Source organism: Hylaeus volcanicus, chromosome 9 (genome assembly GCF_026283585.1).
Source record: "Hylaeus volcanicus isolate JK05 chromosome 9, UHH_iyHylVolc1.0_haploid, whole genome shotgun sequence".
Taxonomy (NCBI): Eukaryota; Metazoa; Arthropoda; class Insecta; order Hymenoptera; family Colletidae; genus Hylaeus; species Hylaeus volcanicus.
The window spans coordinates 3435109-3448323 of record NC_071984.1 but is presented as its reverse complement, the minus strand read 5'-3'; the positions used below and the strand labels follow the sequence as shown (position 1 = coordinate 3448323).

Here is a 13215-nt window from a genome sequence, read left to right as displayed (position 1 = left end):
TCATTCGTAAGCATCACTCTTCGTCTAACTCTGTGATAGGTAGACCAGCACATACGCTGTGCCTGATACCAAAAGAGTACATCGGTGCATCCCTTCCAATATATTGTGGATAGTATTTCGGTCCTGGACTGAAATCTATCTCCGCCAGGCTGCTTCTCCATTTCAGACTGAATGCTGGAGAACTACGCTTGACAATATCAGTCCTAATGTTTGCGTAAGCAGCTGGACCAGGGCCAATGTGTTTCTGTCCAAGTTCGTGGTAACCACCTCTGTAACGACAGAATGTAATTGTTGAATCTTGATTGACAGAAAAGATACAATTCCAAATCTGCATACGTACATAGTAAATGCACCTAAAGCCTTCTTATCAGGGATTTTGGGACCTATACACGTTGGCAGATAATAGGAATTTGGACCAGGACTGTCATCGCCAATTTTTGTTTTACTTCTAGATTTAATGCTGTAAGCCGGAGCTCTGATGGAATGATTCATCGGCGGGCACATTTCTGGATAGTGTGCTCCTGGCCCTGGGCCTGAATCGCTCACTGAAAAATATAGTTGATATTAAAATGACTGAATATTATTCGAGTAAACCATTTTTGTGTTACGTAAACAATATGCACACCTGTGAAAGGTTTCCTGGCAGCTATCGTAAACGCTGGTGGGTTGTCCAATCCATAGTTAGTTAGCTTCGAAACGTTGTATCGTGGTCCAGGACCAACACTTGGTACGTGAATTTCGGTACGTTGACGTATACTGTATGCTGGATTCCTTCGTCGAGATGGACAATGGTGTTCGTAGCCAACTAAAGGCCTTAATTTATATACTGGACCAGGACCTGGATTAAAATTAATAATACTGTTATGTGTAATTCAATGTGACAATAATTCATGATAACATTACTCACCCTCCTCATTCTTATAGCGTGAGATATTTTGAAAAATGGCACAAAAATGTGTAAAATGCAGGAATACGAATGGTTACCAGATTGAAACTATAGGAACAACATAGGTATATATTATTAAAAGACTCACCTTTTACCAGACAACTTGGCACTTTATTTTCTTTATCCTCCATTCTTGTAGATGTTTTAAAAATCGACACAAAAATGTGTAAAATGCCAAAATACAAATGGTTAACAGATTGAAACTTTAGAAACAATATTCAGAGTACTAAAAATGTTTTGTTTGTCAAGAAGCACACTGAATGCAGCAGCAGTTATGATACTAAAGAAATGTTTAGTGTAATAATAATGACATTGTAATAGTTTCTGCACAGTATATCGTTTATTAATGGAAAAGTAACGAATTATTGTATCTTACAAAAGCTTAAATTACTATCGTTTAAGTCAATATTGTCGTAGCGTGCCACGTCTAATCGCTGGTTGCCGATTGGGCGGCGTAATGGAAATATCCAAATAGTCGCCAATAATAAATCTGTAATTATACAAATAACCACGATTATTTTCTTTTCCACAGGAACACCTTAGGTCTAACAAAGGAATGCATACCTCGCTTGCGCAAGCGTTTTGTTATCATCCGCACCCTTCTGTCCCGAACAAGTAACACCGATTTCACGCATACGATACCCAGAGTTACGCAGTTCTGGAGTGACCAGGGAGAAGTCGAAATACGTTCCTTTATTCCGAGCATCTGGATTGACTTCCTTGACTAATCCTGTGATCTCTCTTAAAGTCGCATCCATCCTTTTAACGCAAAACAAACATTGTATGACAAGCAACATAGGATAGTGCAAACCCCAAAGTAATTATATTATATTATCGGTATCAGAATTAGCAGATTAGAATGATTACCATGTGTATATTTGCAATTCGTTCGAAGGAACGTTTCCTCTGCTGTATTCCATTATATTGTGATGCCTGCCAGTGTTGCAAAATACTCGTAATAAAAGTGGGCACGTCTGAAAATTCGATGTTATCAAAGTTAGTATAAAAGTACAAATATTTCGAAGATTGTAAAGATCATGCATACTTTTTCTCTGTCTATCGGTTTCTCTGGTAACTGCTTCTCGTCCACTACCATGGATTCTATTGCTGATGTCATTGCGACGACTGTTAGAAAAGTTTAAATATCCAGAAGTATAGGTGACAGCAATCAAACATGTATTATCAAAAGAAAACAATTCGTTAACCTGTTTTCAATGTTTATTAGTCCGCTACAACTGCGTCTGCCATAGACTAAGGAGAAGCATCGTAAATAAAGATTCTCTGATAGTTAATGCAATTTTCATAGCGCCACGTGTGATAAGATTCAAAACTAAATATCACGAAAAAAGAGGGAGGGTAATTTTAATTGTTATTCATATATTCGTACGAATATTACGAATTGTGTATTTCGAGATCGATGTAAATACTAGTTTTAAGGTAGCAACGAAATAATTTAAGAATGATGATAATGCAAAACGTAATAAAAATATTCTATGTAATAATATGTTGGATAGCTGTAATATATATTTAAAATTGGCGCGTATGAGGGCAGCCATATTGAAGAGAGTGCGCAGGCGCGAGTGGCAGCCATCTTGGTGTCACTGGTAGGGACGCGCTAGTTACTTTCAATGTTACCAGATTTGGAAAAAAGCTGAGCGCGCTGTGCTGTAGCTATAGGAAACAATGAATGATCGCAAAAACTGTTTTTTAGTCGTAATTTTAGTTATAATTTTGTTATAATTTAGATGGATTGCTCATTTTCAGCAATCCGCAACATCCCTAGAAACTTGTTCTAGTAACTTTGCATTCTAGTGAGCGAACAAGTTACTAGATAGATACCTGTCTATCGATATTTGTACTTCTGGTTATTAATAATGTAGGTTATGTTTACTCGCTATACTAAAATGACAGCAGCATGTAATTTACTAAACCTATTTCGATAAACCTCTTAAAATATGAGTACGCAAAAAGGCAACACGAACCGTTCGAGGCCACAGAAGTACAAAAATCGTACAGTTTTTAAAAATGACCTGCACGACAAGACGTACAACGAGAAAGTTGTTAACAAAGTCGAGTTCGAGAACGTATGCGAAAGGTGTAAGGAAATAATACAATGGAAAATCAAGTATAAGAAATATAAACCGTTGAAAGCACCGTCGAAGTGTATAAAATGCGAAGAGAAATCTGTTAAGTACGCGTACCATAATGTTTGCACACCTTGCGCCAAGCAATTCAACGTATGCCCAAAGTGTGATAAAGATGTTGTTATAGAAGAAGCATTAGATACGAAGGAGTCTGTCGACACAGAATCGCCGTCAAACATAGAAGAATTACCTAAACAAATAGAAGATTTATAGGCCATGGTACCAAAACTGCGATATAAATAATTGTATCATTTTGTAAGACGTGACTTATATAGTAATATATTCATCCGTTACAAGGAAATGATTGAACAGAAAATAAAAATGAGGATCAGCAGTGTATTCTGATAAAAGGGAGCGTGTCTAATAAGAAATTATTATTCAAATTAAAATCATTCATTGTTAAAACAGAAAATAACAATAAGTTTGATAGCTATGGTGATTCAGATGTATTTACATAAGAAATAAAGTATATTTCTACAGTTCATTACGTTTAATGTCTTCATTATGAAAAACCGAGCTTCAAAATGCAATTAAGATTAATACCGCTAAGCGAATGGAATATTTATAATGTTTACGATAATATTTAGAATATACTTTATTAACGTTGTGTATGTAGCAATCTTAGCTTTGTTTAATCTTATTTTATATCCGTAATTTAAATTAGATACTTTATTGGCGCCAAGAACGGCGCATGCGCGAGCGGCAACCATCTTGCGTCAACTAACCTACAATTTTCTCTTACTATCGTCGCAAAGGCTACCTCTGATTTTTGTTATTAGATGATGTAAACATAAGCCACTGTAAAAAGAAATTAATTAACAAAAGCGTACAAAATGGCTTTCCCTCGAACATTCAACTTGTTAATCTTGCGCGACTTAACCAGGTAACTTTGCGTAATTTATGCTTACGTTGTAACCATGAATTTATATTATCTTTAAGATTTAAAAAGCACTTTTTAGAAATTAGTAGTAACGATATTACTTTGTAGGCACAATCCAACAAATGTCGTCCAGTTTTATAGCGTTTTCCCACCTACATACGTCAAGCCAGTTTATAAGAAGGAGGAACAAGAAATATTGTACGAAACCAAAGAGAACGAGAAATTACGCCATGTCCCTATAAAACCTGCTACCACGCATCAAACTTCATCCGAATTTTACGATCCATCCGTTAGGTAGTCGATTAAATTTTCAATCGAATAAAAAAGTAGAACGAATTGTAAATAATATTAACGGGAACGTACGTTTATTAGGAAATTCTTCAATTACATTATGCGGAAAGGTAAGAAGGATATGGCCAGAAAGTTACTGGAGCAAACCTTTGAAAATATTAAAACTACACAATTAGAACGGTATAATAAGAGTTTGCCTGAGGGCAAAGCGAAAATCGAATTGAATCCCGTAGTACTCTTGCATCGTGCCATAGAGAATTGTACGCCAGTTTTGGAACTAGAGAAAGTTAGAAAAGGTGGAATTAATTATCAGGTACGAATGCATTTTTCTTTAGATTTATGGGAGAACTGATTAACTCGCAAATATTTTTAACGTTATCTATAGGTCCCTGTACCAATCCACAGCGTCAGAGCTAACTTTTTAGCTATGAACTGGTTAATCCAAACTGCAAAAGAAAAGGACCCGAATACTCGTTTCCACAAAGTATTGGCAAAAGAGATTATCGAAGCCTCTAACAATCAGGTACATAATATCGAAAATAATTTATGGCACTAAATGAAATACCTTGCAAATCGTAGGACATCGTACTCTTTATTTAATTACAATAATTCGAAGTTATTTCTATTTCAGGGTCGGACAGTAAAACGTAAACAAGAATTGCATAGACAGTGCGAAGCGAATCGTGCTTACGCTCACTTTAGGTGGACCAAGTAAAAGATAAAGATTGTTTATTAAAAAATCTCGTATTTAATACAAAATCATTTTCAATCTCTGTACTTGTCCGAGTACGTAATTCCCTAAATAAATAGCAGCTATAAAGAATTAATATAAATCGTCCCTTGAAATACCAAAAACAGTTTCGAAATCTACCATTTCGTGAATGTCTCCATGCAGGATGTACAGTTTAAATTTTTCTTTTTGCGATTTAATATTTAATATTCTATAAAATCTATGATTAATATTTAGAGGTGTCTCCGACAATGGTGTAATGTTTGCAAGATCGGTCTTTAAATCTACCCTTGTACCCCAGTAATTTAAGTACGATAATATCACAGTTTGATCGTCCTCTTTAAAGTATATAACACCGACGAGATTATTGCACAGCAAGGCAGAAATATATAGCGCTAGAGTAATCGAACAACCTGAAAGAAACAGTGCGTTACACATTTTTCTGATCGTGTTGTCATATACACTTGGGAGTATATTACTGTACCGAAACATCCAAGTTTCATATAAATAACTTACTGGTATCTATAACTGACAGACTATCAGCTATCGAAACAATATTTAGCAATTCTAAACCTGAAGATGTTGGTATCAACGCTCCAGTTATGATAATTTGATTACGCTTTAATACATTCAAAAAACTGGCACACCGTACATAGGGAAAAGAATAGATTATTTTGTAATCAGGATATTTCACAGATTTGTTTACTTGCGAGCGATTCTTTTCTCTTTTATATGTAATTTGACTGCAATGTCTGATTGTGGTGTCAACTTTAACAGACACCCGTTGCATCAATCGCCCGTAACACAAGCTGATCTTAAAAACGCTGAGGACTGTATCATTGTTAAACAATAAACAAACGTGTTGTAAATATGAAAAAATACCTAGGAACGTAAAGGTTGGTTTCCAACAGCGATACCATTAATCCCCTCCACTTTCCTCCGCGTGAATCTTAAGAAAGTTATGCGCAGGCGCGATAAACGAATAACGCGCATGCGCAGTGTTTGAAGCGTCATGGCTGCGCCAGTGAAGTATCTATTACATTCAGGAAACCGGCGTCTTTGGTCGCCCCCTGTAAAATAAAATTTATGAAAGTTCTTTTTTTCAATTTTCCCCCAAAAAAAAGTTTGATAAAGCGATAGATTTAGAAGTCAAGGAAATTAAAGGAACAATCAAAAGAGAATCAAAGGAACAATAATTCCGTATGTTTATGTAAAGTTATTTAATTTGTCGTTTTCTTCGTTTCGCATCTCTGCGATTAGTACTTCTTGAATTTTATTTCGTACAATAAGCTTTTTCAACGGGGGCAGATTTTTGAAAAATGGAACCAACGATTTAACAAATAACATGTCTTCGTCGTCCTGCGAATTTTCCTGCGACGTTGATGCCGTCGAATTATCCATCAGGAACCGCATTTTTCTGTTTTCTAGCTCGATAAATTGTTTCTCGAATTCCGAGAGAGGCGATCCTGTCATACTTTCGAATCCTTTTTCGGCGCACGAAGGAGTAATCGACGCGGGAGGCGTGTCTTCTTCTAGTACAGTATTCGAGTCTTGCGACGGTGTATCTTCCGAGATGTCTATTTGCTCCTCTTTTATTTGGTCTACGTGAAAACTCATTTCCGTCGGGAACGGCGTCGTCATGATCTTTAAATAAAATTTCATTTGTTCAAAGTGCGCCCACTTCACGTTGTACGTTTCAGCCGACAGACTACCAGGAGCGCCGGACCGAAGACTTCTTATTTTCTTACACTCCCGTTGGAACTGATCTCGAAGATTCTTCCACTTTTGTTTCACCTTGTACTCTAAAATAATCGAAGATTTTGTTCATTCTAGGTACTCGACAACAGGAAGGAATTTAACAAAAGAAAAAAAAAACAAGTACATTTAAAAAAGGAAAAAATTAAAAGTAATTATTCCAAATAACTTACTCTCTTTTTGTAATACCAGCGCAACGTTCTCCCATTCCTTCTCAACTAAAACACGATTTTTATAATCTTTCAAATATCTATTCCATAAAATGGGCCGTCTTTCCACTTCCGTTATCAATAACTCCACAAAATTCGACATTACTGTTATCCAATACTGTTAATCCAATACACACGACTTTCTCAAGCGACCACTGGACGAATTACGACCAATTACGTTGTTTATAATAGTTCCGGACACTTTCAAACAAACGAACGTAGCAAAACGCTGTTAAATTTGTACTAACGATACTGCAAAGTAACGTTTAGAATACTGTTATCGTAGTTTGTCTTGCCATCGCGCGTACGAGTGCCTGATCGAAAGATTCGAACGTGAAGTTACAATTTAATTACAGTCTCTTTTGCAATTTATATGAAATTGTTAACGAAATAATTTGAAAAATCGCTCCTTACTTCCAACGCTGCGTTCGTTGATCTGTTATTTCTTCTGGAGTAAGACAAGTGGTTCAACTTTAAATAGGAATTCTCGATATCACTATAACCGAACTTGTCGTTTTCCAAATCAGTTGTTATATTATGTAACAGACAGCATGTTTTGACGATGGATACAGCATTCTCAACTTTTGTTTCAATCGGTTTTAACAAAATGCGGAATTTCGTCGCGCTGATTCCGAACGCGCACTTAACTACCGTTCTTGTCCGCGATAAACGATAATTAAATTGTAACTTCTCGTTGCAATCTGCTGCTTGCCTAGCCGGAAATGGTTTCATTAAATACTGCTTAAGGGGAAACGCCTCGTCGCCAACAAACACGAAAGGTGCTTCTACACTCGAATCGGGCAATCGTCGACTGGAAGGCAACTTTAAATTACCATTTTCCAATTCGGAAAATATTTGCGAATTGCCAAACACACCCCCATCGCTGTCCTCTCTGTATGGACCAAGATCGACCATTATAAATTTGTAATTGGCATCTACTACCGCCATCAGAACGATAGAATAAAGACGTTTAACTCTTATGTGTTTCCCATCGATACAACCTAAGCAGTGGGGGAAATTCCATTTCTTGTAAAATTCATTCGCAATCGCTTCGAATTTCTCAACATTAGGTACACTCATGTGCTTAACGTGTAGTGCTTCCCAAATGGCCATACAAACTTCGACAACGATAGCTGAAACGGCACTTTTTGAAATTTTAAACGTTAATGCTATTTGTCTGAACGCTAATCCTGTTGCCAAGTACCTAAAATTTAAAAAATCTTCCATTAATTCAGAGAATAAGGCAACGGAGAAATAGAAAAATCTCGGAGTATGCTTTATGCAATCACTAGTGCTATTTAAAGAGAAATAAACCAAAAATCTTATTGCGCGTAATAAGATTCGGGACATACTAATTGCTGAATATGAAATATGAATTGTTTCGTATACAAACATCCGTTTGTATACATTTGTGCTTTTAATAGATACAATTATAACATTTTTCTAATTAAAAATTACGTTTCTTACCTTAACGTGACGATAAGTCTTTCCTCCACCGAAATTGGCTTTTTAAAATTTGTTGTCTTACGAGAACACTTTTCTCTAATCTTTTCTAGAATGTAATCGAAAGTGTTTCTTTTCATTCGTGTGAATTGGTAAAATAAATGATCGTTGTCTAGTAATTGAGAGTATAGCTGGTGAAATTCATCGAACTGTATTCTGTCTTTGTAAATTTCTTCCACCGGTCGACGCCTTTTCTTGCGTATTTTTGATAACACTTTATATTTATAGTAATTATTCTCCAGTAAGAAAAACAATTGTAACTTCGTCAAAGGCATCTTGCTTTATATTCAAACTCGAAAATAAATATGAAAAATGGAAGAACTTTGTTTCGGGAGATCAAAAATTGTTGAGTTTGTTTTACATAATCCTGTAGATTTCGACGAGTAGAATCTGAAAATGCTGGTCTTAATGCGAGGAATCCACTGGTACAGAAGTTACGCGTGGTTAGGAGCAGTTAAAAGTGGGCATATTGGCGCCATATTGGCTTGAATACATACCCTGTCGGTAAAACAGATTCTCGTAGGTGGTGGAGTACATTACGTACTACTTTTACTTTGGTATACACCTACTTTTGAAAACTTCGATATTTCGAATTAACAGAGTTGCTTTGGGGTATATTTTCGAGAAGTGTGCAGAGGGGGTCGGTGCCCCTCTATGTACAGTAAAAACGCTTACCTCGTGAACCAGTGGATTCCACGCCTCTGGCATTTTCGGATTCTACTCGCCGAGTTCTACAGGAGCATGTAAAACAAAATGTAACAATTTTTGTAGTAAGTAAAAACTATGATAAGATAATTGCAATCGACCAGCACCTGAAAACGTAGAACAAAAGAAAACGTTGAGAAAGAGTCTTGAGAAATTAGCGCGAATAAAACGTACACGATGCAGCGACTCAGCTACGAGCGACTTTGTCGCGCGACAGTCGATTAGGACCACGAACGTAGGAATATAGAAATCGGACCCAAAGAGTATTAGAATTTGGTAGACTTAAACGCGTAAATAATACGATGCATAGCTATACAACGCTGCGATATATTAGTTAGTATGGTAAATTCATCATCGGTATGAATAATTATTTAATTTAGCAATAAATACCGGCCCTTTGCTTAGTGGCGCCATCTAGCGGCGACAGTGGGAACTATTTTCACTACAAGCTTGGGCGTTTTACCACCGATGGCGCTACAGTCGCTTCTGAATTTCGGCGGGAAATTCAACTCCTGGCCTGGTATTCCGAGTACGTATCAACTTCCGGTTTAAATTTTACATTTTGGTATCAGGAGAACATGATATATACGAAGGCTGGCACGAGATATCTTTGGTATGTATTAAAATTCGGGCCAAAATTTCGATACGTACCATGAATTCCTCGTGCCACCTCTTCCGATATCATGTTCACCTGATACCAAAATGTAAAATTTAAACCGGAAGTTGATACGTACTCGGAATACCAGGCCAGGAGTTGAATTTCCCGCCGAAATTCAGAAGCGACTGTAGCGCCATCGGTGGCAAAACGCCCAAGCTTGTAGCGAAAATAGTTCCCACTGTCGCCGCTAGATGGCGCCACTAAGTACAGGGCTGGTATTTATTGCTAAATTAAATAACTATTCATACCGATGATGAATTTACCATACTGACTAATATATCGCAGCGTTAGAATTCGTAGCTATTCATCGTATTAGTTACGCATTTAAGGAGAAAACAATCATTTTTCCAAATATAGCGGTGGCGCTATCTAGTGGCAACAGGAGGAACTATTTTCGCAACAAACTTGAGCGTTTTGCTGTTAGATGGCGCCACAAGCAGATAAAGGTACAGGTTAAACAAGAAGTTTTTTCTTTCAGTTTTCAATTTTTATTTTTATGTATAATTCTACAAAGATCATATATTTTTGTATCTTTGTGAAACATGGTCTCCTCTATTCAAAACAACAATATATTTGTACATAAATATTATACTTAGATATTATTTAATGCTTTCTACATTACAATACTTAAATGCAACCAGAGTTCCTTGAAAATTATAAAATGAAACCGATACATACATTTCTCAACGTTTTATTACTGAAACCTTCTCATTGCACATATACATTATTCTTACAAATTACTCTGCTGCATCTACACGAACGTTTACATACATTAATAATATCGTATAGAAATATTACAAACAGGTACAAAAACTACACTACGTACTTATCATACTTGTATGTTTTACTTAATAATTATGGATTATAAATTGCCATCATTCGCAGGAGATTATTCCTGTTGAAATCCTGGACGTTAACCCTTTATTTATAAACAATCTCTCTCTCACAGAAAGGAAACTGCGAAACAGGATCTTTCAGTTTTCTGTCCGTAACAGTTTTCTTTCAGTAATACCTACTATACGTATAAAAATGATAAAAATAAAGCTTCCCTTCAAAAGCAATCGTCAAACATTCAAACGGTTTACAATTTCATCTCTCTACATCTATACAAAAATGAAAAAATAAAGGGTTAATGTATCTTGAAATGGAATGCACATCTCGCAAGACTGATTGTTCATTCGATCAAACAATATTCATCACAGTGGACACTATTCGCAGTTATGTACAGTGTTCATCTCGATTCCTCATTTATAAATTAACTACCTTACGTTGCTTGAAAAAACCATATCCATTAAGAGACACATCTTTCTTTTCTCTGACGATAAGGCAAACAGTTGCAAATAGTTTGATACGGTATTCGAATCTACCAAACAGTTGTGCTCCCTCGGTTGGATTTTCCTTAACATTGATTAACAATTTAATATCAGGATGCAAATTTAACTAATCCTGAATAGCTTTTACCAGTTGGAGGATCACAATGCTACTTTACGTAATGAGTAAAATGAATACAAGAGCTCAATGCTCTAACCAGTCCCAGTCGATTATGTACAATTAACATTAATCATAGGGGAGATCTTTGAAACGGTGGCAAAGACTTATACCAAGTCTCAGCTACAGGTTGGCAGTGATATTTCAAGGTGGTTTGCTCTTTCGAGCCATACGCAAAGTGGTAGGGGCAAGAATTTTGAAAGAAATGTCATTGTCGCAGAGTTCTCTCAAGCACAGTTCATAGTACAAGTATCGATACACTTTTCATTCGCATCCCTATGACTGTAGAGAAACTGTCCGACCGTAGAATAAATTAAGAATGTACAATCTGAGATTGAATTAATTAATACTTTGTGTATGCTTCTCTCTCTCGAACAATTCCTTCATCTCGATGAAGTTTTTCTTCGTTATTGCTTGGAATTTTCAAAGAGTACGAACGCAAGAACGATGAAAATTTAATGGAAATACTCTAATCATAATCTCAAGTTTCTCGAATGAGGATTTTGTCGTTACAAAATTGTTTGTTTACGCAGTACCCCTTTCTTAAAATGCGTTTAAAAAATACGTTTATATAGTTATTATTATTATGGCATTGTTCAAGGTGTACACAAGCCAAGACACCGGAAGTATTTTAGAAGATACCAGTTACACTGTGTATCGTACCATGAGAAATACTCGACAGAAGAACCTTAATATTTCTTTAGAGGTGTTGTCTACCTTTTCATAGAGATCAGATTGCTAAAGTACATTGAATCCCTAAAGCAACAAAGTGCTTCTGCAGAAATATCAGAGTTGCTTTGCGTTATCCTAAATGCTAGTTCAATTTTCTTTTTTCTTCGCTTTGAGTTTAAAGATCTATTCGAAAGCCATCGGGGCATTTATTTGGAAACGAAAGAGCAGATATTTACAAGATCTATACAAGAAGAAGGTGGAGAAGTGTATTTTGTTAAAAGTCTTACAAAATAATCGAAGAAACTTACAATTATACTTAAGACGGGTTCTAAAATCAGATTGGTCCCACGTCTTGATTTCTTTCTTTTTCTATATTTTTTTTTTCCTTTTTTGTTCATTTTATCTTTTTATAAAAAGAACGGCTTTGTACACCTTAAAGCAACATACTACACACGTTTGAAAAATTATTTTGTAAAAAAGACGATGCTTAATCGTGATTTATTTACAAATTTCGAATTCGTTAGGTCGACGCAGAAATAATTTCGTTTCGTCTGCTGTCCAATTTGCACAGTCTGCTGTGCAATTAATTTCTATATAAAGCTAATCGCAATACATACAGATTTTTATAACGAACGTTTTCGTTGATGCTTCATGCCAAACTGAGTCGATATAATAAAAATTAACAGCCGAAAAACCAAGTTATCTATGCGCCAACCTAACGTCTCTAAACGTACGTTTACTTTTTAGAATATGTGTTCCTGTGTTCTGTTTCTGCGATACGGAAAATAACAAAAACGGAAAGACACAATCGAGACAAAAGTAACAGAGTCGTGAGAGGCTGCGATACAGAATAGTTTGAAATACTGCGAAGCGATCTTAGTGATTTTTAAAGACATTGGTCACGATAATAAACTGAAATCTCTGTAGCTTATTTACAATTGTACAAATTTTAAAAAAAATCGCTGTGTCTGTTAGTCGTAAACTAAAAACTTCACTTGTGTATGATTTTAGGCACACGTAACACTTTATCCATCGGAGAAGCTCTCTGACTTTTAAAATTTGTAGTCTTTATACTTCCAATGTATAGAAACTAAAGCTTAGAAATTGTATTGTTTGTCAAAAATTAAAAATTATTAAGTTTTCATTCACAAGAACCAAATACTTTGACTTTGCGCTGATAGAGATCGAAGGAAATCTTCAAAGGTTTCCTACGCAAGAATCAAGGTTCTTGGAG

At 35.9% G+C, this 13215-nt stretch overlaps 6 protein-coding genes across 6 annotated transcripts; 2 read left to right on the top strand and 4 right to left on the bottom strand.

Annotated features, from left to right (window-relative positions):
* On the bottom strand, positions 1–1077 carry LOC128881966 (outer dense fiber protein 3-like). Its single transcript, XM_054133443.1, has 4 exons — positions 1035–1077; positions 626–868; positions 341–545; positions 1–269 (listed from the first exon to the last, which is right to left on the bottom strand). The coding sequence occupies exons 1-4, from the start codon at positions 1075–1077 to the stop codon at positions 14–16; spliced, it is 747 nt and encodes a 248-aa protein (XP_053989418.1). The 3' UTR covers positions 1–13.
* Positions 1078–1264: 187 nt separating this feature from the next.
* Positions 1265–2209, bottom strand: LOC128881869 (histone deacetylase complex subunit SAP18). The gene is made up of 4 exons (XM_054133248.1): positions 1992–2209; positions 1814–1920; positions 1511–1705; positions 1265–1436 (listed from the first exon to the last, which is right to left on the bottom strand). Exons 1-4 carry the CDS (start codon positions 2061–2063, stop codon positions 1349–1351), a joined length of 462 nt encoding a protein of 153 aa, XP_053989223.1. The 5' UTR covers positions 2064–2209; the 3' UTR covers positions 1265–1348.
* A 598-nt stretch (positions 2210–2807) lies between these two features.
* Positions 2808–3572, top strand: LOC128881965 (uncharacterized protein C9orf85 homolog). Its single transcript, XM_054133442.1, has 2 exons — positions 2808–3298; positions 3442–3572. Exons 1-2 carry the CDS (start codon positions 2902–2904, stop codon positions 3546–3548), a joined length of 504 nt encoding a protein of 167 aa, XP_053989417.1. The 5' UTR covers positions 2808–2901; the 3' UTR covers positions 3549–3572.
* A 226-nt stretch (positions 3573–3798) lies between these two features.
* On the top strand, positions 3799–5084 carry LOC128882051 (28S ribosomal protein S7, mitochondrial). The gene is made up of 5 exons (XM_054133619.1): positions 3799–3973; positions 4079–4264; positions 4343–4574; positions 4647–4784; positions 4893–5084. The coding sequence occupies exons 1-5, from the start codon at positions 3924–3926 to the stop codon at positions 4974–4976; spliced, it is 690 nt and encodes a 229-aa protein (XP_053989594.1). The 5' UTR covers positions 3799–3923; the 3' UTR covers positions 4977–5084.
* A 1083-nt stretch (positions 5085–6167) lies between these two features.
* On the bottom strand, positions 6168–7322 carry LOC128882050 (uncharacterized). The gene is made up of 2 exons (XM_054133618.1): positions 6920–7322; positions 6168–6793 (listed from the first exon to the last, which is right to left on the bottom strand). Exons 1-2 carry the CDS (start codon positions 7056–7058, stop codon positions 6198–6200), a joined length of 735 nt encoding a protein of 244 aa, XP_053989593.1. The 5' UTR covers positions 7059–7322; the 3' UTR covers positions 6168–6197.
* Positions 7138–11125, bottom strand: LOC128881964 (uncharacterized). Its single transcript, XM_054133439.1, has 5 exons — positions 11085–11125; positions 9134–9189; positions 8423–8507; positions 7370–8159; positions 7138–7269 (listed from the first exon to the last, which is right to left on the bottom strand). The coding sequence occupies exons 1-5, from the start codon at positions 11123–11125 to the stop codon at positions 7222–7224; spliced, it is 1020 nt and encodes a 339-aa protein (XP_053989414.1). The 3' UTR covers positions 7138–7221.
* Positions 11126–13215: the final 2090 nt, after the last annotated feature.